Below are 22880 nucleotides of genomic sequence, written 5' to 3' on the forward strand. Positions count from 1 at the left end.
CTGGAAGGGTACCGAAGGTACCAGAATCTTACAATAGTATATTGGAAAATACTGAGTTACCCAGAGACTGCATTTAGTAGCATCTCCAAAGGGGGCAGTATTGTACTGTTCATTAGATTCAGTATTTAGAACATACAATAAGACCACTATTTAAAGATAACCTTTGACCTATTGGCTAGTGAAAGTCCATTCATTATTTGAATTCTGCCATTACTGTCAGACATAGTGTCTGGCTTGTAGGATTTATATTACCTAAAAACTTAAACACAAACTTACTTAAAGTGAGATAATTTAGTATTCACTCTAAGTAAGATTTGTTATTTAGCAAAAATATAAACCCAACATATGGTATACAGATAATTTCTAAATATGTATATGCCTTACATAATATAATGACATGATTATTACTCATATTTTCTTACATATGATATAATGTATCTTTAAAAAATATAGTTTAAATGAACCTAATGGAATAAACTGGGCTACTATCCATTGTTGCAATACTTACAGACTGGCACTACCATTATGTCTTATCTGATGAGATGTCCATGTAGCACTTATTTATGACTATATAGATACAGAGATCTTCTATTGAAATTCTAGACTCTTTTGTAAGAGACATCTTGCAAAAGAACATATATGAACCTTCATTCACCTCCAAAACAAGATGGAAGCTGTACTGTTCAAAATCTATATGCATAAGATGTAATATACATGGCTTTTCAAATCCATTTTTTTTCTATTATTTAATCACCCCAATAAACCTGACAAATCCCCTGTGCCCGCAACAGGGCCAGGACAGGAGCCAACACCTGTGAAGCCGAAGCGAGACCGAAAGGCAACGCCACGAACTGATAGTGCTCCTCCACGATAGCAAATCGGAGGTACCTCTGATGACCCTCGTAAATGGGAAAGTGTAAATACTCATCCTTGAGGTCAATGGAAGCCAGGAAATCTCCCAGGCTCAGGGAGGCCACCACCGATCGGAGGAATTCCATGCAGAACTTTTGAACCCGCACGAAGCAGTTCAGAAACATTAAGTCCAGAATTGGACGCACCTAGCCCTCCTTTCTGGGCACCGTGAACAGATTCGAGGAAAACCCCCGAAACCTGACCCGATATGTCACCAGGACGATCACCCCCAGGGCAAGGAGATCTTGGAAACAATCTAGGGTCAAATGAAGATTTGAGGGAAAGAATCTGTCTGCTGGGCGTGATCGAAATTCGATCTTGTACCCTGACCGAATGAGGTCCTGAACCCATCTATCCTAAATCTTGGCCAGCCAAGGGTCGGGAAAACAGCGCAAAAGGCCCCCTTCCCGGAATGGGTGAGGGCGCCCCTTCAGGATGAGGCGGACTGGGCCGTCGTGCCAGCATGGGCTGCTTTTTTGGCTTGCCCGCCCCAGGCTTCTTCTGGCCACCAGAGGCCTTGAACGATGTGCCCTCGTCTTGTGCCTTGAAGGCACGAAAGGACCCCTGGTTAGGTTTAAAGGAAGGGCCCCGCTTACCATGGAAAGACTTGCCCCTGGACCCCTGGGGCAGCAGTGTGCTGTTACCCCCAGTGACCCCCTTAACCAATTCGTGCAGGGAGTCCCCAAAAAGGCTATTCCCTGCATAAGGGATGTCAGACACCGTCTTCTTGAAATTCTGGTCGGCCGACCAGCGTTACAACCACACAATGCAACGGATTGCCTCTGCGACCGCAGACAAGTGGGAGACTAAAGGGGCCGGAATAATTTTGGTCCACCATCTCCAGAGTAGCTGGAGGGGCGGAGTCAGCCACAAGAGTGCGTCTTAGCACCTTAGTCCACTCCACTACAGCCTGAGAGACCATCATTGAGGCAAACACGGGTTTCATCAAGAAACTCGCCACTCCTATATGGTGAGAGATTCCACCTGCCTATCCGCCGGGTCCCTAAACACCGGAGAATCCTCCACGGGCATCAGAGTGGTCTTGATTAACCTGGATACCGTGTGGTCCCCCTTAGGGGCCACAGTCCAGCGCGAATCCGTCGGAGACGCAAAGGGACAACAGTACTGATACCGCTTAGGTACCACAAAATTGCGCTTTAAATTGCTCATTCACTGTTTCGTGAAAACTCAGCGGAACAGGGAAATACCTGAACCGACTTCTGGGTTCTGCGGGTCCCAAAGGAAGACCGCATACCCGGCGGGTGGGGCTCATTCTCTAAATGTAGCGTATCTTTAACAGAACTAATGAGCGCAGACATCGCAGCGCGTACCCTGGCCGACCCGGAGGGGGGAGTCCTCCCCCCTCCTCCTCCTCCTCCTCCCCCCCTTCTGACTGAGAGGACTGCGACCCCCTCAGTGGGTACACTGTCCATGGCAACCATATCTAACTCTGAATCAGAGGATTGAGAAAGCCTGGGCCTTTTCCTAGAAGCCCGCCCAGACATCAACAGATCCACTTATAGACGCTAAAGTCGCAAGTGCAGCAGTTAGGGAGCCTAACGCAAAGGATTCAGGAGTACCTGAACCCTCCACCAGAGCTGGGGGGAATTTGCTGTCCTGGGACTCCATAAAACACACTTAGAAATGTTATGGCGCTGGCCCTTTAAATCAGCGATCGCGGCGGTTCACCGCAATTCTCCGCAATTGGGACTAGCCTGTGCTACTAAATACCGATGAATACAACTGCCAGCAAAGATATTATCCCATAAAAAATAGCAGAAAAGCCCCCCAGAAGTGTATCCATACAATACCATGCTGCTAGCTCTATCTGACTGCTTGGAGAAGGGAAGTGATGTCACGCCGCTGGAGGCCGAACATAGGACTGAGAAATAAGAAAATGGTTGCCAATCAAAGTCTATGGGGAAGGCTCCGAGAAAATGGCCGCCAAACACATGGGGAAATACATTGCCCACACTAAAGATGGCGCCGGAAAGGGCGCCAATGCACTACAGAGAAAATGGCTGCACCCTCACATGAAGCCGAACAGCCTGCTCACACCCAAAATGGCAGCCCAGTGGTTTTTACACAACTGCGGCCCCCACCAACACATGTCTGTACCCCCAAACGTTGCAGAAGCACTACAAGGGACTCAGGGACCCCCACAAACCCCCCACATCGTGGCAGGACCGCTATAGTGCCCCCACAGGGACCGTGAGGGACACACGGGAACTACATAGACGGACATGAGGTGGACATCACAGACTCCAAACAGACTGCCATCCCCATAACAGAGGCCCCACATACACCCCCCGACAGACAATGCCATAGACGGGGGGGGGGTAGCATGGTACTCACCAAACCAGCAAAAGCGTGGGTGCCACTCTGCGACGGGAAGCCTCCCACCCCAGAAGGGGGTGCCGTCAGCGGAAAAGGACACTAGCAACACACGGCGTACCGCAGTTGAGACATCCTAGCGAAGTAGCCACCCCACAGGCTTTGTCCCTGAGGACAGGGACAGGTCGTTTGTGAGGCCTGGGCGTACGCATAGCCTGCCAAATGCTCGATGGCGGGCTGGGATTCTGTAAGGCTCTAGTACAACCAGTGCGATTCCCAGCTCCGCAAATGCTGTAGTCTTCCGAAGACTGACTAACTAAGCGCAGGAACAAATAAAAAGCTATCAGTGTAATGAAAATCACTTAGGAGAAATAAAAAATCAAGAAAACAGAAGAAAAGGCTGAGACTGTAGCCCCAGCAAAGGGAAGCCTGCCTACTCCTATCTAGGCAAAAGACAAACTGAATTGGGAATGAGGCTAGCCGGGGGTATTGGACCAGAGGGACAGCCCCCTGTAGGTGTGTCTATGCAAAGTTTTGTGACTGTCAGAGGACTCAGAGAAATTCATTTTCTTCTGGTAACATTCTTCTCTTCTTCTACAGATTGTCCTATACTCACCTGACAGACAGTTCCTGCCCCCACCTGGCATCTGGAATAAGAAATAACCAGAAACTGAGGACACTGGACCTGTCTGGGAACAATCTGGGGGGTCCTCATTTCAGGGATGTGATGGAAGCTCTGACAACAAGCCGGATAGAGGAATTACAGTGAGTATAACAGGACTGACTGAGACAATAATATTCTGGGACAGTTTTATATCTAAACCACATAAATAATATAGAAATATGAAAATGTCATCAAAATCCATCTTTAGGCTCCATAAATCTCCAATCCTGGACTGTTCTGCCAAACTCCATAAATCAAATAATAATAATGGAGAAATATTTCATCTCCTGTTTGTCTCTATATATCACCAATATCAGACACTTCTCTAAAGCTGGATAGAAAACATAAATAAAAAATGAAATATGTACACTTAAAAGCTTGAAAAACTTTGTGTAAAATGTAATGAATGAAAATCATCGGCCAGCAGGAAGTCTGATATAGAAGTAGAAATAGTAGAATAGAATTCTATACATAGAGCCCTACACTTAGTGACAAAATGTGTGATGAAACCAATGAGAAATCTGCACCCTACAATGTGTCCCAATACCAACACTTGATGAAAATGTAAAACATTTAATGTAGATGTGATAACTCCACCAATAGGGATCAAATCTAACAATGACATTCACTACAAAAATCCACATTCATACATGTGAGCGAGGACAGATCTCCTCCAACCTATTCACAGCTACTTCAATCTACACTCACCGGACACTATATTAGGTACACCTGCTCAATTGCTTGGTAATACAAATTGCTAATCAACCAATCACATGGCAGCAACTCAATGCATTTAGGCATCTTGACGAGGAGAAGACAACTTACTGAAGCTCAAACCGAGCATCAGAATGGGGAAGAAAGAGGATTTAGGTGACTTTGAAGGTGGCATGGTTGTTGGTGCCAGACGGGCTGGTCTGAGTATTTCTGGGATTTTCACACACAACCATCTATCGGGTTACAGAGAATGGTGGGAAAAAGAGAAAATATCCAGTGAGCGGCAGTTGTGTGGAGGAAAATGCCTTGTTGATGTCAGAGGAGAATGGGCAGACTTGTTCCAGATGATAGAAAGGCAACAGTAACTCAAATAACCGCTCGTTACATCCAAGGTATGCAGAATAATATCACTGAATGCACAACACATCGAACTTGAAGCAGATGGGCTGCAGCAGCAGAAGACCACACCGGGTGCCACTCCTGTCAGGTAAGAACCGGAAACTGAGGCTACAAATCGCACAGGATCATCAAAATTAGACAATAGAAGATTTGAAATACATTGCCTGGTCTGATGAGTCTTGATTTCAGCTGCGACATTCAGATGGGAGGATCAGAATTTGGTGTGAACAACATGAAAGCATGGATTCATCCTGCCTTGTATCACCGGTTCAAGCTGGTGGTGGTGTAATGGTGTGTGTGTGGGGGGTGGGGGGGTCTTGGCACACTTTGGACCCCTTAGTTCCAATTGATCATGGTTTACACACCATGCCCTACCTGAGTATTGTTGCTGACCATGTCCATCCCTTTATGACTACAGTGCCCCCATCTTCTGATGGCTCCTTCCAGCAGGATAATGCGCCATGTCACAAAGCTCCAATCATCTCACCCCTGGTTTCTTCACCATGACAATGAGGTCACTGTACTCCAATGGCCTCCACACTCACCACATCTCATCCAATAGAGAACCTTTGGGATGTGGTGGAACGGGAGATTGGCATCATGGATGTGCAGCCGACAAATCTGCAGCAACTGCGTGATGCTATCATGTCACTATGGAGCAAAATCTCTGAGGAATGTTTCCAGCACCTTGTTGTATCTATGCCAAGAAGAATGAAGGCAAAAGGGGGTCCAACCCACTACTAGCAAGGTGTACCTAATAAAGTGTCTGGTGAGTGTATATAACATATAATGTGCAAAATACATAAACATGAAGAGCAACAAAGTTATCTTATAATATTGCAAACATCAAGAGAAAGATCATAAATGTAAAAAAGTGAATTTCCTACAACCCATTCACCACTACTTCCATCTCCAATCACCATACAGTGACTTGTGCAGTAACAGAAATAATAATTCCCAAAGATTCATCCAGATGGTTTAAATCAATGCTGATCAGCTGCCACCTCTTTGCAGCAACTTCAATCCTCCTCCACCACACCAGTGAGCAAACCGGTCACTTACCAAAAGGTTTGTCCCCACAAGCAGGGCCCAGACATGCATGTTTATATCCTTCCAGCAGCGCCAGTCCGCTCAAGCTGTCTTCCAATGAGAAGAGACTGTGCCACGGAATGTCACCCCTCCAGGTAGGATCTCCAATATCACCCGAGGTATCCAGACAATGGCCGCAATCAATCACATAGAAAAGAAAAAGCCTCCATAGTACATAATCCTTAAATATATATTGAATGACAGATTGTAGACTTCCATCATATACACGAGTATACACAGAACTCCGAGCATGCACTGCTCCGGACTGCAGCCGTTCTTGATGGAGTGAATAAAGTGATGTCATCGCACACGGCTGCAGTCCGGAGCAGTGCATGCTCGGAGTTCTGTGTATACTCGTGTATATGATGGAAGTCTACAATCTGTCATTCAATATATATTTATATTAGGGCAGCACGGTGGTGTAGTGGTTAGCGCTTTCACCTAGCAGCATGAGGGTCGCTGATTCGAATCCCAACCCCCAAACCTACCTGCCTGGAGTTTGCATGTTCTCCCTGTGCCTGCGTGGGCTTCCTCCGGGAACTCCGGTTTCCTCCCACACTCCAAAGACATGCTGGTAGGTTAATTGGATCCTGTATAAAATTGACCATACTATGTTAATATGTATGTGAGTTGGGGACCTTAAATTGTAAGCTCCTTGAGGGCAGGGACTGATGTGAATGTGCAATGTATATGTAAAGTGCTGCGTAAATTGACAGCGCTATATAAGTACCTGAAATAAATAAATAAATATTTAACCACTTGCCGACTGCCTAACAACGATTTACGTCAGCAGTCAGCCCCTCACAGGCAAAGTGACGTAGTGCTATGTCACTAGCCTTTGAGGCTCTAGGGAGCGAGCGCGCGCCGCTGGAGGCGCGCTCCCACTCCTGCTCGGTCACAGACCCCCCCACGCGAGTGACCGGTGGACCCGATGTCCGCCGGTCACTCGCGATCGTCAGTTACAGAGGGAGTAAGGCAGACGGCTAATGTAAACAAAGCCGCCTGTCATTCTCCCCTGTGTAACAGCAGAGATCATACGATCCTGCTATGTAGGACCGTAGATCTCTGCTGTTACATCACTAGCCACATCCAATCATCATCATCCAATAACCCCTCCTTCTCAAATAAAATTAACCCCTTCCCTGCCAGTGTCATTTTTACAGTAACAGTGCATATGTATAGCATTTATTACTGTAGTAATGTCACTGGTACCCCCAAAAGTGTCAGTCAGGGGTCCGATCCGTCCGCCACAATGTCGCAGTCCCGTAAAAAAAAAAAAAAAAGCAGATCGCTGACATTACTCGTTAAAAAAATAAATAAATAAAAATGACAAAAGTCTTTCCCGTAGTTAGCAAACGCAATAACTTTTGCGCAAACCAATCAAAATACGCTTTTTGCGATTTTTTTTTTTTACCAAACATATGTAGCAGAAAACAAATTGTCCTAAAATGTTAAAAAATTTTGATTTTTCCACTTTTTTTTGGGGGGGGGATTTCATATAAGAAAATTTGAAAAATGTTGTTATTTTTGCAAAATTGTCGCTGTTTTTTGTTTATAGCACATGATCAAAAAATCGCACAGGTGATCAAATACCACCAAAAGAAAGCTCTGTTTGTGGGAAAAAAAGGACGTCAATTTCATTTGGGTACAGCGTCGTACGACTGCGCAATTGTCTGTTAAATTCACGCAGTGCTGAATCGCAAAATAGGCCCTGGTCAGGAAGGGGGTAAAATCTTCCGGGGCTTAAGTGGTTAAGACCGGAAAGGATTTGTCCCCTTCCTGACCAGGCCCTATTTTGCGATTCGGCACTGCATTACTTTAACAGACAATTGCGCGGTCGTGCGGCGCTGTACCCAAATTAAATTGATGTCCTTTTTTTTCTCATAGAGCTTTATTTTGGTGATATTTTATCACCTGTGCGATTTTTATTTTTTGTGCTATAAAAAAAAAGAGCGACAATTTTGAAAAAAAAATATATATTTTTCACTTTCTGCTATATACAGTGCCTTGCGAAAGTATTCGGCCCCCTTGAACTTTGCGACCTTTTGCCACATTTCAGGCTTCAAACATAAAGATCTAAAACTGTAATTTTTTGGTGAAAAATCAACAACAAGTGGGACACAATCATGAAGTGGAACGAAATTTATTGGATATTTCAAACTTTGTTAACAAATAAAAAACTGAAAAATTGGGCGTGCAAAATTATTCAGCCCCCTTAAGTTAATACTTTGTAGCGCCACCTTTTGCTGCGATTACAGCTGTAAGTCGCTTGGGGTATGTCTCTATCAGTTTTGCACATCGAGAGACTGACATTTTTGGCCATTCCTCCTTGCAAAACAGCTCGAGCTCAGTGAGGTTGGATGGAGAGCGTTTGTGAACAGCAGTTTCAGTTCTTTCCACAGATTCTCGATTGGATTCAGGTCTGGACTTTGACTTGGCCATTCTAACACCTGGATACGTTTATTTGTGAACCATTCCATTGTAGATTTTGCTTTATGTTTTGGATCATTGTCTTGTTGGAAGACAAATCTCCGTCCCAGTCTCAGGTCTTTTGCAGACTCCATCAGGTTTTCTTCCAGAATGGTCCTGTATTTGGCTCCATCCATCTTCCCATCAATTTTAACCATCTTCCCTGTCCCTGCTGAAGAAAAGCAGGCCAAAACCATGATTCTGCCACCACCATGTTTCACAGTGGGGATGGTGTGTTCAGGGTGATGAGCTGTGTTGCTTTTATGCCAAACATAACGTTTTGCATTGTTGCCAAAAAGTTTGATTTTGGTTTTATCTGACCAGAGCTCCTTCTTCCACATGTTTGGTGTCTCCCAGGTGGCTTGTGGCAAACTTTAAACAACACTTTTTATGGATATCTTTAAGAAATGGCTTTCTTCTTGCCCCTCTTCCATAAAGGCCAGATTTGTGCAGTATACGACTGATTGTTGTCCTATGGACAGAGTCTCCCACCTCAGCTGTAGATCTCTGCAGTTCATCCAGAGTGATCATGGGCCTCTTGGCTGCATCTCTGATCAGTCTTCTCCTTGTATGAGCTGAAAGTTTAGAGGGACGGCCAGGTCTTCGTAGATTTGCAGTGGTCTGATACTCCTTCCATTTCAATATTATCGCTTGCACAGTGCTCCTTGGGATGTTTAAAGCTTGGGAAATCTTTTTGTATCCAAATCCGGCTTTAAACTTCTCCACAACAGTACCTCGGACCTGCCTGCTGTGTTCCTTGTTCTTCATGATGCTCTCTGCACTTTAAACGGACCTCTGAGACTATCACAGTGCAGGTGCATTTATACGGAGACTTGATTACACACAGGTGGATTCTATTTATCATCATTAGTCATTTAGGTCAACATTGGATCATTCAGAGATCCTCACTGAACTTCTGGAGAGAGTTTGCTGCACTGAAAGTAAAGGGGCTGAATAATTTTGCACGCCCAATTTTTCAGTTTTTTATTTGTTAACAAAGTTTGAAATATCCAATAAATTTCGTTCAACTTCATGATTGTGTCCCACTTGTTGTTGATTCTTCACAAAAAATGACAGTTTTATATCTTTAGGTTTGAAGCCTGAAATGTGACAAAAGGTCGAAAAGTTCAAGGGGGCAAAACACTTTCGCAAGGCACTGTAACATTCCCAAAAAAAAAAAAAAAATTAAAAATCTATTTTTTTTTTTTTACATTTTAGGCCAATTTGTTTTCTGCTATATATTTTTGGTAAAAAAAAAAAAAAAAAAAAACGTAATAAGCCTATTTTGATTGGTTTGCACAAAAGTTATCGCGTCTACAAACTACGGGAAAGATTTATGTCATTTTTTATTGTTTTTTTTTACTAGTAATGGCAGTAATCTGCGATTTTCTTTCAGGACTGCGACATTGTGGCGGACAGATCGGACCCCTTACTGACATTTTTGACACTTTTGAGGGGATCAGTGACATTACTACAGTAATCAGTGCTAAAAATATGCACTGTCACTGTACTAATGCCATTTGTATTGAGGGGTTAAATGTGAGCCTAGGGGAGTGATTCTAACTGCGGGAGGCGTGGCTTCTGAAATTACCATAGAGACCTGTGATCCTATATAGCAGGATCACATTATCGCTATGATCATCCCAAGGAGAGCCAACAGCCAACCGTTCTTCTCTCAGTGGGGAACGATCGCGGGTGTCGGCAGCAATCGGATCCGCCTGGCACAGGCATCGGCTTCCCCGCTGATGAGCAGGGGCGTGCCGGTGGCAGCACGTGCTCGCCCCCTAGACTCCCGAGAGTGAGCGCAGTACATGTTTAGCGATTTGCCTGGGAGCGTCTGCCTGCCGCAGTACCGGCCGGTCGTAAAGTGGTTAAGGATTATGGACTATGGGGACTTTTTCTTTTCTATGTGATGTGATTGCGGCCATTGTCTGGATACCTCGGGTGATATTGGAGATACTACCTGGAGGTGTGACCTTCCGGGGCACAGTCTCTTCTCATTGGAATCTGGCTTGAGTGGAGTGGCGCTGCTGGAAGGATATAAACATGCATGTCTGGACCTTGCTTGTGGGGACAAACCTTTTGGTAAGTGACCGGTTTGCTCACTGGTGTGGTGGAGGAGGATTGAAGTTGCTGCAAAGAGGTGGCAGCTGATCAGCATTGATATAAACCATCTGGATGAATTTTTGGGAATTATTATTTCTGTTACTGCACAAGTCCTTCAGCTCAACTCAGCATGCTCTGGATTCTCAGGCAGCACCCCGAGACATCCACTTCCTCGGACAGGAGGACAGACAGCCGTACTTCCCCTCCTGGGACTCTGCTCCTGCCAAAGACGCTGCATCATGCGCTCCCCTCAAACTTATACCCACTCCTAGAATCCTCTCCAGCAGAAGCTGCCTTCTGAAGTAGTTACAAGCCTGAATGTGTCCCTGATTGGGTTTCCTCCACTGCCCTATGAGAAGCCTCTCACAGAGCCAGTGGGGGGACTTCCCTCTCAGCAGACACACCTGGAAACCATGCCACCCTGTCAAAAAGAAATCATCTCCCTGCTGTTAGGCAAACAAGGCCCTACTATGCATTTACCTAGCACCTACCTGTAGAGTGCTACATGTAGATGATAGATCGTGTTTTATAAAGTCATCTAATATAAATGATTCCAATAAAGAGAAATGAGTTCCATGTATGTAGAGCAGGGCTCGATAAACCCCAGGTGCCAGGTCACATTGGCAACTAGAATTAATGGCCTGGCGCCTTGGGTAAACTGCCGGAGGGGTCTTGTTGCCAGACATCCCAGATCTCCTGCGAGGTGTGGGAGTCTCCATCATGCAGGCTGCGGCTCCTGACACCCGCAATTACTGCGTCCGCATGTGGGAGATTCCCGCACCTCGCAGGAGATCTGGGATGTCTGGTGAAAGGAACGGAGCTGATTCTTCCTGTGTAGTTCCGGCTCTGTCCTGTCACAGGCGGAGTGATATTAAATGCACTCTGCCTGTGACAGGAGAGATACAGGAAGCATCGGATCTGTATCCTTTCTCCAGCGCCACTCCTCACCGCCAGCATTTCCCCCCAGCAGTACCCACCACAATACCAGCCAGCAGTACCCGTCGTAATACCAGCCAGCAGTACCGGCCGCAAAACCAGGCAGCAGTACCCACAGCAGTACCAGCCAGCAATACCCGCCGCAATACCAGCCAGCAGTACCCACAGCAGTACTAGCCGGCAATTTCTACAGCAGTACCCACCAGCAGTAATCGCCAGCCCTACAGCCAGCAGTACCAGCCAGCAGGAAGTCACATGTGCTTGGGGTGCAACTATCAAGCATAAAACTAAATCTGGGGACACAAAAAGCCATCCAATCTAATAATTAGAGGGTGGTACTCCCATAATTTCTACATACCATACGGTCAAATATGACCGGAGAGCTCAGGCAACCTGGGAAACTGTGCATACATTTCAAAAACAGGGGTGCCACCCCTAGAATTGGTTTCAAAAATGGCTCTGCTCAGGTTAAGAAAGGCAAAAATCTTTGTTGAAAATGTTTCATACTGGTTAACAGACTGTGAACCAAAGCTTAAAAATCTACAGCCATTGGTGAACAAAACCTTGGACTTGTCAGGGCCTTCACACGTGTGTGTGTGTGTGTGTGTGTGTGTGAAAGTGGGATTATCTGCAGCGGCAAGTCCAAGGTTTTGTTCACCAATAGCTGTTGATTTTTAAGCTTTGGTTCACAGTCTGTTAACCAGTATGAAACATTTTCAACAAAGATTTTTGCCTTTCTTAACCGGAGTAGAGCCATTTTTGCAACCAATTCTAGGGGTGGCCCCTCTGTCGGACAGAAGCCGGCCATTCGGCATGCGTGAAAAAAATTGGCTTCTAACTTTTTTAGCTGGCTCCTAGATTTCAAGAAAAAATGTGTCAAGCCCTGATGTAGAGAATAGTTCCATTCATTCCTGGGGGAGAAATTCATTTTCTTCTGGTAACATTCTTCTCTTCTACAGATTGTCCTCTAATCAGCTGACAGACAGTTCCTGCCCCCACCTGGCATCTGGAATAAGAAATAACCAGACACTGAGGACACTGGACCTGTCTGGGAACAATCTGGAGGGTCCTCATTTCAGGGATGTGATGGAAGCTCTGACAACAAGCCGGATAGAGGAATTACAGTGAGTATAACAGGACTGACTGAGACAATAATATTCTGGGACAGTTTTATATCTAAACCACATAAATAATATAGAAATATGAGAATGTCATCAAAATCCATCTTTAGGCTCCATAAATCTCCAATCCTGGACTGTTCTGTCCAAACTCCATAAATCAAATAATAATAATGGAGAAATATTTCATCTCCTGTTTGTCTCTATATATCACCAATATCAGACACTTCTCTAAAGCTGGATAGAAAACAAAAATTAAATTTCTGCACTAAAAAACGTGAAAAACTTTGTGTAAAATTGTAGGAACAACTCAGATCCGGTGATTTTGGAAAACAAGAGGAATTTGTTTATTTACATGCGCATGGAGATATATACAGAGTTCAGTCAGCAGCCTGTCTCATGCATAAAAAAATCTACCCAGACAATGGGGTTTGCACTTTTTATAGTGAAGAATATTAATGAGGTATAGGTGTGTTCTGGGCCGGTCCAAGGTGTAACAGTACATTTCCATCCAATCAATGTCCTCTCTTTCATCCAGCAAAGTAATGGTTACTTCAACTGTCCCATCCTTTAGCTGTTATCTCTCCGGTCAGTGCTAGTTCTGGAAGTTGGTCTTGGAATGTAGCATCCTGCTTCCTTATCTCTCAAGGTTTTCTCTGTAGGAAAAAGAGACATAAAGACTCCCCTTTTATTACAGGAGAGGGGGAAGGGAGGATGGAAACCTTCAACATGAGTACATATAGAATTAAGTTATCCTAAAGCATCACTTTAACTACTGCGATTTATATAAAGTCTACCTCAACCTACATTTCTAGGTTCACATATATATATATATATATATCTCTCTACTTCTACATTTAGTGAAAGATTCCTCACTCAGCCCATTCTTCCAACAAAAATGTAATGAATGAAAATCATCGGCCAGCAGGAAGTCTGATATAGAAGTACAAATAGTATAATATAATTCTATGCATAGAGCCCTACACTAAAGCCCCGTACACACGTAGCGATTGTCGGCCGTAAATATTCGGCCACCGAACGATCAGCCGATTGTCGGCTTGTTAGTATGATGCTTCCGACAACCGACTGCAAATTTTCGGCCGAACAGAATCTGGTGTGCAGGCTATAAAATTTTTGTTGGCCAACACCAGAACGGCCGATTGTTCCTCAGTCAGTACAGAATTCGGCCGACAAACAGCAGATGAACAAGACTGGGCATGCTCAGAAAAGAAAAAACACACGGAAAGTTAACCATCACATGACATCACTTCTGCAGTCGGCTGTTGTTGGCCGACAAAATTCATGTGCAGTCTTTAGCACTTTTCAACCGACAGGACAGCACCGGACAAAAGACGGCCGATCATTCAGCCGACAATCGGTACGTGTGTACGGGGCTTTAGTGACAAAATGTGTGATGAAACAAATGAGAAATCTGCACCCTACAATGTGTCCCAATACCAACACTTGCTGAAAATGTAAAACATTTAATGTAGATGTGATAACTCCACCAATAGGGATCAAATCTAACAATGACATTCACTACAAAAATCCACTTTCATACATGTGAGCAAGGGCAGAACCTATTCACAGCTACTTCAATCTACACTCACCGGACACTTTATTAGGTACACCTATTAAATTGCTTGGTAATACAAATTGCTAATCAGCCAATCACATGGCAGCAACTCAATAGATTTAGGCATGTAGACGTGGTGAAGACGACTTATTGAAATTCAAACTGAGCATCAGAATGGGGAAGAAAGAGGATTTAGGTGACTTTGAAGGTGGCATTGTTGTTGGTGCCAGACGGGCTGGTCTGAGTATTTCTGGGATTCTCACACACAACCATCTCTCGGGATTACAGAGAATGGTGGGAAAAGAGAAAATATCCAGTGAGCGGCAGTTGTGCGGAGGAAAATGCCTTGTTGATGAGGAAAATGGGCAGACTGGTTCCAGATGATAGAAAGGCAACAGCAACTCAAATAACCACATATTACATCCAAGGTATGCAGAATTCTATATCTCAACACAAAACACATGGAACCTTGAATCAGATGGGCTAGAGCAGCAGAAGACCACACTGGATGCCACTTCTGTCAGCTAAGAGTAGGAGACTGAGGCTACAATTGGCACAGGATCACCAAAATTGGACAATAGAAGATTGGAAAAACGTTGGAAAAAAATCACCATACAGTGACTTGTGCAGTAACAGAAATAATAATTCCCAAAGATTCATCCAGATGGTTTATATCAATGCTGATCAGCTGCCACCTCTATGCAGCAACTTCAATCCTCCTCCACCACACCAGTGAGCAAACCGGTCACTTACCAAAAGGTTTGTCCCCACAAGCAGGGCCCAGACATGCATGTTTATATCCTTCCAGCAGCGCCACTCTGCTCAAGCCGTCTTCCGATGAGAACAGACTGTGCCACGGAATGTCACCCCTCCAGGTAGGATCTCCAATATTACCTGTCATGACATCACTTCCGGGTATTTGCGCCAGATTAAAAAAAAAAAAAAAGACTTGGCCAAACTTGGCTTTTTGAATGCTTTTAAGTGTAGAGGAGGGGTTTGGGGTCTTTTAGACCCCCAGATCCCTCCACAACAGTACCTGTCAAGTGCTAAAAAAAATAAAATAATTTTTTAAATGAAGAAAATATTGGCCAATATCGGCTGATAACAATATTAAATGGCCAAAATATCGGTATCAGCAACGAAAAACCGATATCGGTCGATCACTAGTTTGAAGACCCCTGGTGTGGATGATAGATCGTGTTTTATAAAGTGATCTAATATAAATGATTCCAATGAAGAGAAATGAGTTCCATGTATGTAGAGCAGGGCTCGATAAACCCCAGGTGCCAGGTCACATTGGCAACTAGAATTAACGGCCTGGCGCCTGGGGTACACTGCCGGAGGAGTCTTGTCGCCAGACATCCCAGATCTCCTGCAAGGTGTTGGAGGAGTCTCCCGCATGCAGGCTGCGGCTCCTGACACCCGCAATTACTGCGTCTGAATGCGGGAGACTCCTGCACCTTGCAGGAGATCTGGGATGTCTGGCGAAAGTTAGTAGTCTGTCAGCTGACAGAACGGAGCCGATTCTTCCTGTGTAGTTCTGCCTCTGTCCTGTCACAGGCGGAGTGATATTAAATGCACTCTGCCTGTGAATGGAGAGATACATGAAGCATCGGCTTTGTATTCTTCCTCCAGCGCCACTCCTTGTAATGATATCCTGCGCTGGATATACGAAAGCAACCATTTTGTTCAAGCAACCATTTTGTTCAGAGCTCTGCCATGACAAGCTCAGTGATAATTTTCCCCCCTCCCTACCTTAATTAATTCCTGGAATGCCGAGGGCTTCAACTTCAAAGAAACGGCCCTTCAAAGAAACCTTATCTCAGCACAGACAGAAATCCTAGCAGATGGTGTTTAACCACTTACCGCATACTAACGTAGGTCTACGTCAGTAAACTTTGCGGTAGTGTACCGAGATGATGCCTCTAGCTAGAGGCATAATTCCGGTACCGTGGTTTGAAGCCGACGGTTGGCTTTCCGTCGGTACCGACCGATGCGGCTCGGGAGCCACTCGATCGGTACCCGGGGGGCGGGAGGGGACGTCCCCCCCCCCCTCCCGCCGCCTTCCGTGGCTTTGCTCGGGGCTCCCGTCCCACCGGGAGCCCCGAGCACCCAGCCGGCACATCCGCCGGCTGGATGGAGTCCCGATGAATGCCGGAAACGGCATTGATCGGGTCTCCGTTGACGTAACCCGGAGGCGGCGTCCATGACGTCACTTCCGGGTTACTGTGCTGCAAAAGGCGGCAAATTTGAAAAACGGCTGTATGCAAAAACGCAGTTTTTGGCATTTTGCATACAGGGAAGTGTAGTGGAGGGGTCTAGGGTCTTTTAGACCCTCGATCCCTCCATAAAGTGTACCTGTCACACATATTGCTGTCACAAGGGATGTTTACATTGCTTGTGACAGCAATAAAAGTGATCAGATTTTTTATTTTTTTTTTAAACTGTAATAAAGTTAAAAAAATAAATAAAATAAATGGGAAAAAAATAAATAAAAAAATTTAGCCGCCCCCGTCACCGTTAGCTCGCGCACAAAAAAAAACGTATACGCAAGTCGAGCCGAAAATGAAATCGCTGTTCAAACCACACATGTGAGGTATCGCCGCGATCGCCAGAGTGTGAGCAATAATTTAAAAAAAAGAGCTACACTCTACCTCTAAACTGGTAACCGTTTAATAAATTTAAAACGTCACAGATTGAGATCTCTATTGACCGTAGTTTGTCGCCATCCCACAGGGGGGCGCAATTTTAAACCGTAACATGTTGGGTATCTATTTACTCGGCGTGACATGTTCTTTCACAATATACAAAAAAATGGGCTAACTTTACTGTTTAGTATTTTTTAAATGCAGTGAAATGTGATTTTTCAAAATTTTTCCAAAAAAATGGCGCTTTATAGACCGCTGCGCAAATACCGCGTGACAAAAATTATTGCAATGACCGACATTTTATTCTCCAGAGTCTTTGCTAAAATAATATATATAATGTTTGGGGGTTCTAAGTAGTTTTCTAGGAAAAAATACTGGTTTTAACGTGTGAACAAAAAGTGTCCGAAATAGGGCTGGGGCTTAAGTGGTTAACAGGCCGGTCGTAAATCTGAGCAAATCCATTAAGCCTGACCAGGCTGTGTCATAAATGCCACAACAGCAAAGCTGTTCATTAGAGCATCTAAAAATCCATACCCAATTCATAAATGCAGACAGGAACATGACACATTAACAATAAGTATATATTTGGATGAGAAATGTCATACTGACCGAATTAAGACCAGGCATGACCACCCTATCACCTATAGAATAGAAGCTAGCTGTCAGATGCCTTACGGGTCAGAGGTCATTAGGAGATAGGCTGTGTTTGGTATCGATGGATATAAAATTCAATCCTGCACAATAAGCTATCAGTTTCAAGAAGGCAACTGGTAGATGTTGGAAGATATGAATTATGTTATAAATCTATCTATACGGGAGGTTCCTTGGTATTGTCGTAAACTTTTGGGCCGCCCATGGTCACTGTGTATATTGGTCAGGGACCTCTGTTAACACCCCCTGCGGTCTCAGAGAAAAAGAGAGAGGCAGATGGGGTTAGAGAGTTCCCATGGTAACATCAAGAAAGGAACATCTATCAAGTTTGAGAACCGATCACACTGGCTCAGCTTCTGAAACTCTGATAAGACTCAGGACATTGAATGCAAGTATCCTTAATTCTCAATTCTATATCTTATTTTTCTGAATTGCTGAATTATGTCGCTATTTCTTTGAAACACTTTTTTCTGTAAATATTTTATTTGCATCAATTTAAACCTTTTTAATATTAAACTTTATTTCTCTGTCGCTCATTGACAGACGCAGTCCTCTTGATTAATATCAAGTTGGGTTATACTGCCCTCTACAGGAGTAGGACACTAGGCAGAAGGAAAACGTTCTGGCCACACCTTAGGGGCAGTCCCAGAGGGTATATCCTCTCTCTCTCTCTGCTACAGGATGTTAGTTTTTTTCTGTCTAGTCAGGAGTAAGGACCTAAGTTCCTTGCTGGGATCTTTGGTCCTGGCAAGATTTTTTTTAGAAATTTTTTTTTTTAGGCAGCTTTTTTCTCCAGTTGTTCCTGTGAGATCTTCACGCAATTATGCTGGAGCTGGGCGACGGGCTGGATGTTGAGATCCAGTGGTCACCCCAGTCAGCCTACGAGCGCGTGAAGGCCCTAGCTCCGCGCTGGGTCGGCCGCGACATAGTCCCACTGGACGGGGACTGACCCTGCGAGTTAAACGTCTCGCCGGGACGCCAACGACCAGTTGGAAACTGAGTCACGGCGTCCGTATTGGTCGACAGCCCCCCCACTTCGGTGGAGAGGGGTTCTGTCAGGAGTTGTCGCCTGCCTGTTCCGGTATGGTGAGTTAAATGTTCCCCCTCTCCCCCTGACGGGTTTGTGGGTGGACGCGGGCCCCTCCCTGGGATGATCGGACCCTCATGATCCTGGGTCCCCCCTCTATCCTATAACAGGTGTCACAGATCCCCCTCTTGAGGGTGATTTGGTGAATAAGAACCAGGAGGCTTGGTTTGGGAGCTGACTATCGGAAGTCACTGTATGAGTGGGCACTGTAAAGGGACCATGACTGAAGTCAGTGGCTGGCATTACTGTTAGGATGGCCATGTAAGAGGGTGATATGATCCTACCTTATACATAAGGTTGCAATCTGCCTGGACTACCGCCATCCGCCGCCGCCATCCTCCCGCAGGCCGCCATCCTCCCGCAGGCCGCACAGGCCGATGCCTGCCTTCCGCAGGCCGCACGATGTAGCAGGTGCTGTCATCTTTCCACAGGGGCCGCCGCCATCCTCCCGCAGGTCGCGCGGGGCCGCCATCTTGGCGTAGCCTCGTGTCTCCAGCATGGGGGCGGCCATTTTGGAGATGACCAGCTACCTCGAGGAATAGCATGGGAAGCGCCGGAAGGTGTGAAAAGGGGCGGAGCCGCCTCCTTTACCCGGGAAAACGATCCAAAAGACTTCCTGTCTGTAAGAGACAGCGCTGAGAGCAGGTTGTTAGAAGCTTCTGTGCATCAGGTGGTGAGCCCTTGGGGTCTCTCTCTCTCTGTGGGGTCCAAAGCAGGTAACACTGAGGGGCGCTGTTGCGCTGGGGGATTACTAAAAAAAAAAAAAAAAGGTTTTTTTCTTTGCAATTATTTTTTGTTTAAATAAAGCCACTGTTATCCCGTTGGAGGACGCTCCGTCCTTTAGGGATCCGGTGGATCGAAAAGTGGAAGCGGAATCCCGCTCCATTTTTTCCCTGATAGGGTCAACATTTAGGCCAGTGGTTGCCATTGGTTTAGTTTCACAAACATTGACAGAATGGACCAAATTGTTACGCCGTGACATAAAGGGTAGAAGTATCCCCCCGGCAGTATCAGATTTGCTGGAGCAGATTATACAAGGGCTACAGTTCATCTGTGACGCCGCTCTGGACGCCACTCCCTTGCTAGGGCGTGCATCGGTTTCAGCAGTGGTCCTCAGACGCGTGTTGTGGTTAAAGTGCTGGTCGGCGGATCAAGGTTCCAAAAAAGCTTTGGCTAATCTCCCTTTTCAAGGGGATCGCCTGTTTGGGGCCACCTTGGATGAGATTATAAAGGATCTCACTGGGGGCAAGAGCACTTTTTTGCCACAGACTGCTAAGGGTAAAGGACCTCGTAACAGACGAGGACCTTCCTTTTCCGCTCATAAAAAGTTTGTTCGTTCCGCTGGGGCGTGCGATAAGGGGAAGCCCTCCAAAGCCCCTTCAGGGGGTTTCAAAGGGCGCTGGTCGGGTAAACAAAAGTCCGGCTCAGCCAAACCTGAAGATAAGACCAATACAGCCTGAAGGTGCGCACCCACCCATCTCTGGGGTGGGGGGACGTCTTCACCGGTTTCCGGATCCATGGCTTTCCAGAATCCCGGACAAAGGGGTTCGCGAGGTCATACGGTCGGGATACAAGATCGAGTTTCGATCACTTCTACCGGTGCGATTCTTCCCTTCCAACATTCGACTATCCCCGGATCGCTTAAAAGCTTTGCGGGGGGCAGTAATGGACTTGATGCAACAGGGAGCGGTAGTTCCCGTTCCTTGAGCAGAACGTTTTCAGGGGTTCTATCCGAACCTATTCACAATACCCAGAAAGGAGGGCAAGGTGCGTCCAATTCTGGACTTAAGAGCACTCAATCATTTTGTCCGGGTACAAGAATTCAAGATGGAGTCCATCTGAACAGATCAGCGTTTTCTTCACTTTTCCCAAAGATCATTCCTAGTTCCCACCAGGACTTGCATGAGGATCCTGGGACTGATGGTGGCCTTCTTAGAGGCAGTACCGTATGCCCAGTCTCATACCCGAATTGTCCAAAAGGAGATTCTTGTCAAATGGAATCAGAATCCCGATTCTCTGGACAATCGGATCCGGTTGAGCGAGCGGACCAGGGAGTCTCTGGTCTGGTGGCTTCGGTCTCCGATGCTCAGCCAGGGGAAGTCATTTCTTCCGATAGAATCCAGGTTACCGATAAATGTATTGGAACTGATAGCGATCAGACTTTGTCTGATTTACTGGACCGAGCAGCTCCAGGGCAGCCCGGTTCGGATCCAGTCGGACAATGCCACGGCCGTGGCTTATGTCAATCACCAAGGGGGCACCTAGAGTTTCCTGGCGGCCATCGAAATGGCCAGCATTCTTCGTTGGGTGGAACGGTTTGTTCCGGTGTACTGCCGATTATTTCAACTTGCCGAATAATTCAACCTTAGACGTCACTTCCGCCCCGAGCACGAGCAGCTAGGAGACTTCCAATAGAACATGCAATGCAATGCCTGGCCGCGAGAGTCGATGCCCGTGCACAGCGGCGAACACTGTGCACGAGAGTTGGATTTCTCGGCAAGAAGTTTAAACTCAACTGCGCATGCGCCCGACAATTGGAGCCGCTGTACAGTACATAGTTGGAGTTTTCTGCAAGCTGTTTTCCCAGACTTTTGGAGCTTATATATATAAATATATATATATATTTATATATATATATATATATAAAGAGTTTTTGGCAAGCTGTTTTCCCAGACTTTTGGAGCTTATATAAATATATAAAGGATTTAAAAAAAAATCTGCAGCATGATTAACATTACTCTATATATATATATATATATATATATATATATGTGTGTGTATATATATATGTGTATATATGTGTGTATATATATATATATGTGTATATATGTGTGTATATATATATGTGTATATATGTGTATGTGTGTGTGTGTGTATGTATATATATATATATATGTATATGTGCGCCCGACATTTGGAGCCACTGTACATAGTTGGAGTTTTCGGCAAGATGTTGCGCCCGACATTTTGAGCTTATATATATATATATATATACATACATACATATATACTGTATATATCTACACATATATATGTATATATATATATATATATATATATATATATATATATATATGTGTGTGTATGTATATATATATATATATATATATATATAGCTTTTTTTTTTGATCCTCCCGTTTATTTATTTTTATATCTATCTATAAAAATGGATGGATAAAAGAAAAAACCTAAATAAATAAATACCAGTGCCTGACACTTTGATAATTTATACAGTATATATACAGTGGGTACGGAAAGTATTCAGACCCCCTTAAATTTTTCACTCTTTGTTATATTGCAGCCATTTGCTAAAATCATTTAAGTTCATTCTTCTTCCTCATGAATGTACACATAGCACCCCATACTGACAGAAAAACACAGAATTGTTGACATTGTTGCAGATTTATTAAAAAAGAAAAACTGAAATATCACATGGTCCTAAGTATTCAGACCCTTTGCTCAGTATTTAGTAGAAGCCCCCTTTTGATCTAATACAGCCAGGAGTCTTTTTGGGAAAGATGCAACAAGTCTTTCACACCTGGATTTGGGGATCCTCTGCCTTTCCTCCTTGCAGATCCTCTCCAGTTCTGTCAGGTTGGATGGTAAACGTTGGTGGACGGCCATTTTTAGGTCTTTCCAGAGATGCTCAATTGGGTTTAAGTCAGGGCTCTGGCTGGGCCATTCAAGAACAGTCACAGAGTTGTTGTGAAGCCACTCCTTCGTTATTTTAGCTGTGTGCTTAGGGTCATTGTCTTGTTGGAAGGTAAACCTTCGGCCCAGTCTGAGGTCCAGAGCACTCTGGAGAAGGTTTTTGTCCAGGATATCCCTGTACTTGGCCACATTCATCTTTCCCTCGATTGCAACCAGTCGTCCTGTCCCTGCAGCTGAAAAACACCCCCACAGCATGATGCTGCCACCACCATGCTTCACTGTTGGGACTGTATTGGACAGGTGATGAGCAGTGCCTGGTTTTCTCCACACATACCGCTTAGAATTAAGGCCAAAAAGTTCTATTTTGGTCTCATCAGACCAGAGAATCTTATTTCTCACCATCTTGGAGTCCTTCAGGTGTTTTTTAGCAAACTCCATGCGGGCTTTCATGTGTCTTACACTGAGGAGAGGCTTCCGTCGGGCCACTCTGCCATAAAGCCCCGACTGGTGGAGGACTGCAGTGATG

At 45.1% G+C, this 22880-nt stretch overlaps 1 protein-coding gene across 1 annotated transcript in view; it reads left to right on the forward strand.

Annotated features, from left to right (window-relative positions):
- Nucleotides 1-12751, forward strand: part of LOC309550688 (NACHT, LRR and PYD domains-containing protein 12-like) — a gene marked incomplete at its 3' end in the record, with an annotated part of 537904 nt that extends 525153 nt beyond the window's left edge. The window contains exons 9-10 of the mRNA XM_082251023.1: nucleotides 3847-4011; nucleotides 12583-12751. Coding sequence (XP_082107149.1) covers nucleotides 3847-4011; nucleotides 12583-12751 — 334 coding nt within the window. The remainder of the gene's footprint in view (nucleotides 1-3846; nucleotides 4012-12582) is intronic.
- Between the last annotated feature and the right edge of the window lie 10129 nt (nucleotides 12752-22880).

This window comes from Pelophylax lessonae, assembly GCF_965119305.1.
Source record: "Pelophylax lessonae genome assembly, chromosome: 3".
NCBI classification, from domain to species: Eukaryota; Metazoa; Chordata; class Amphibia; order Anura; family Ranidae; genus Pelophylax; species Pelophylax lessonae.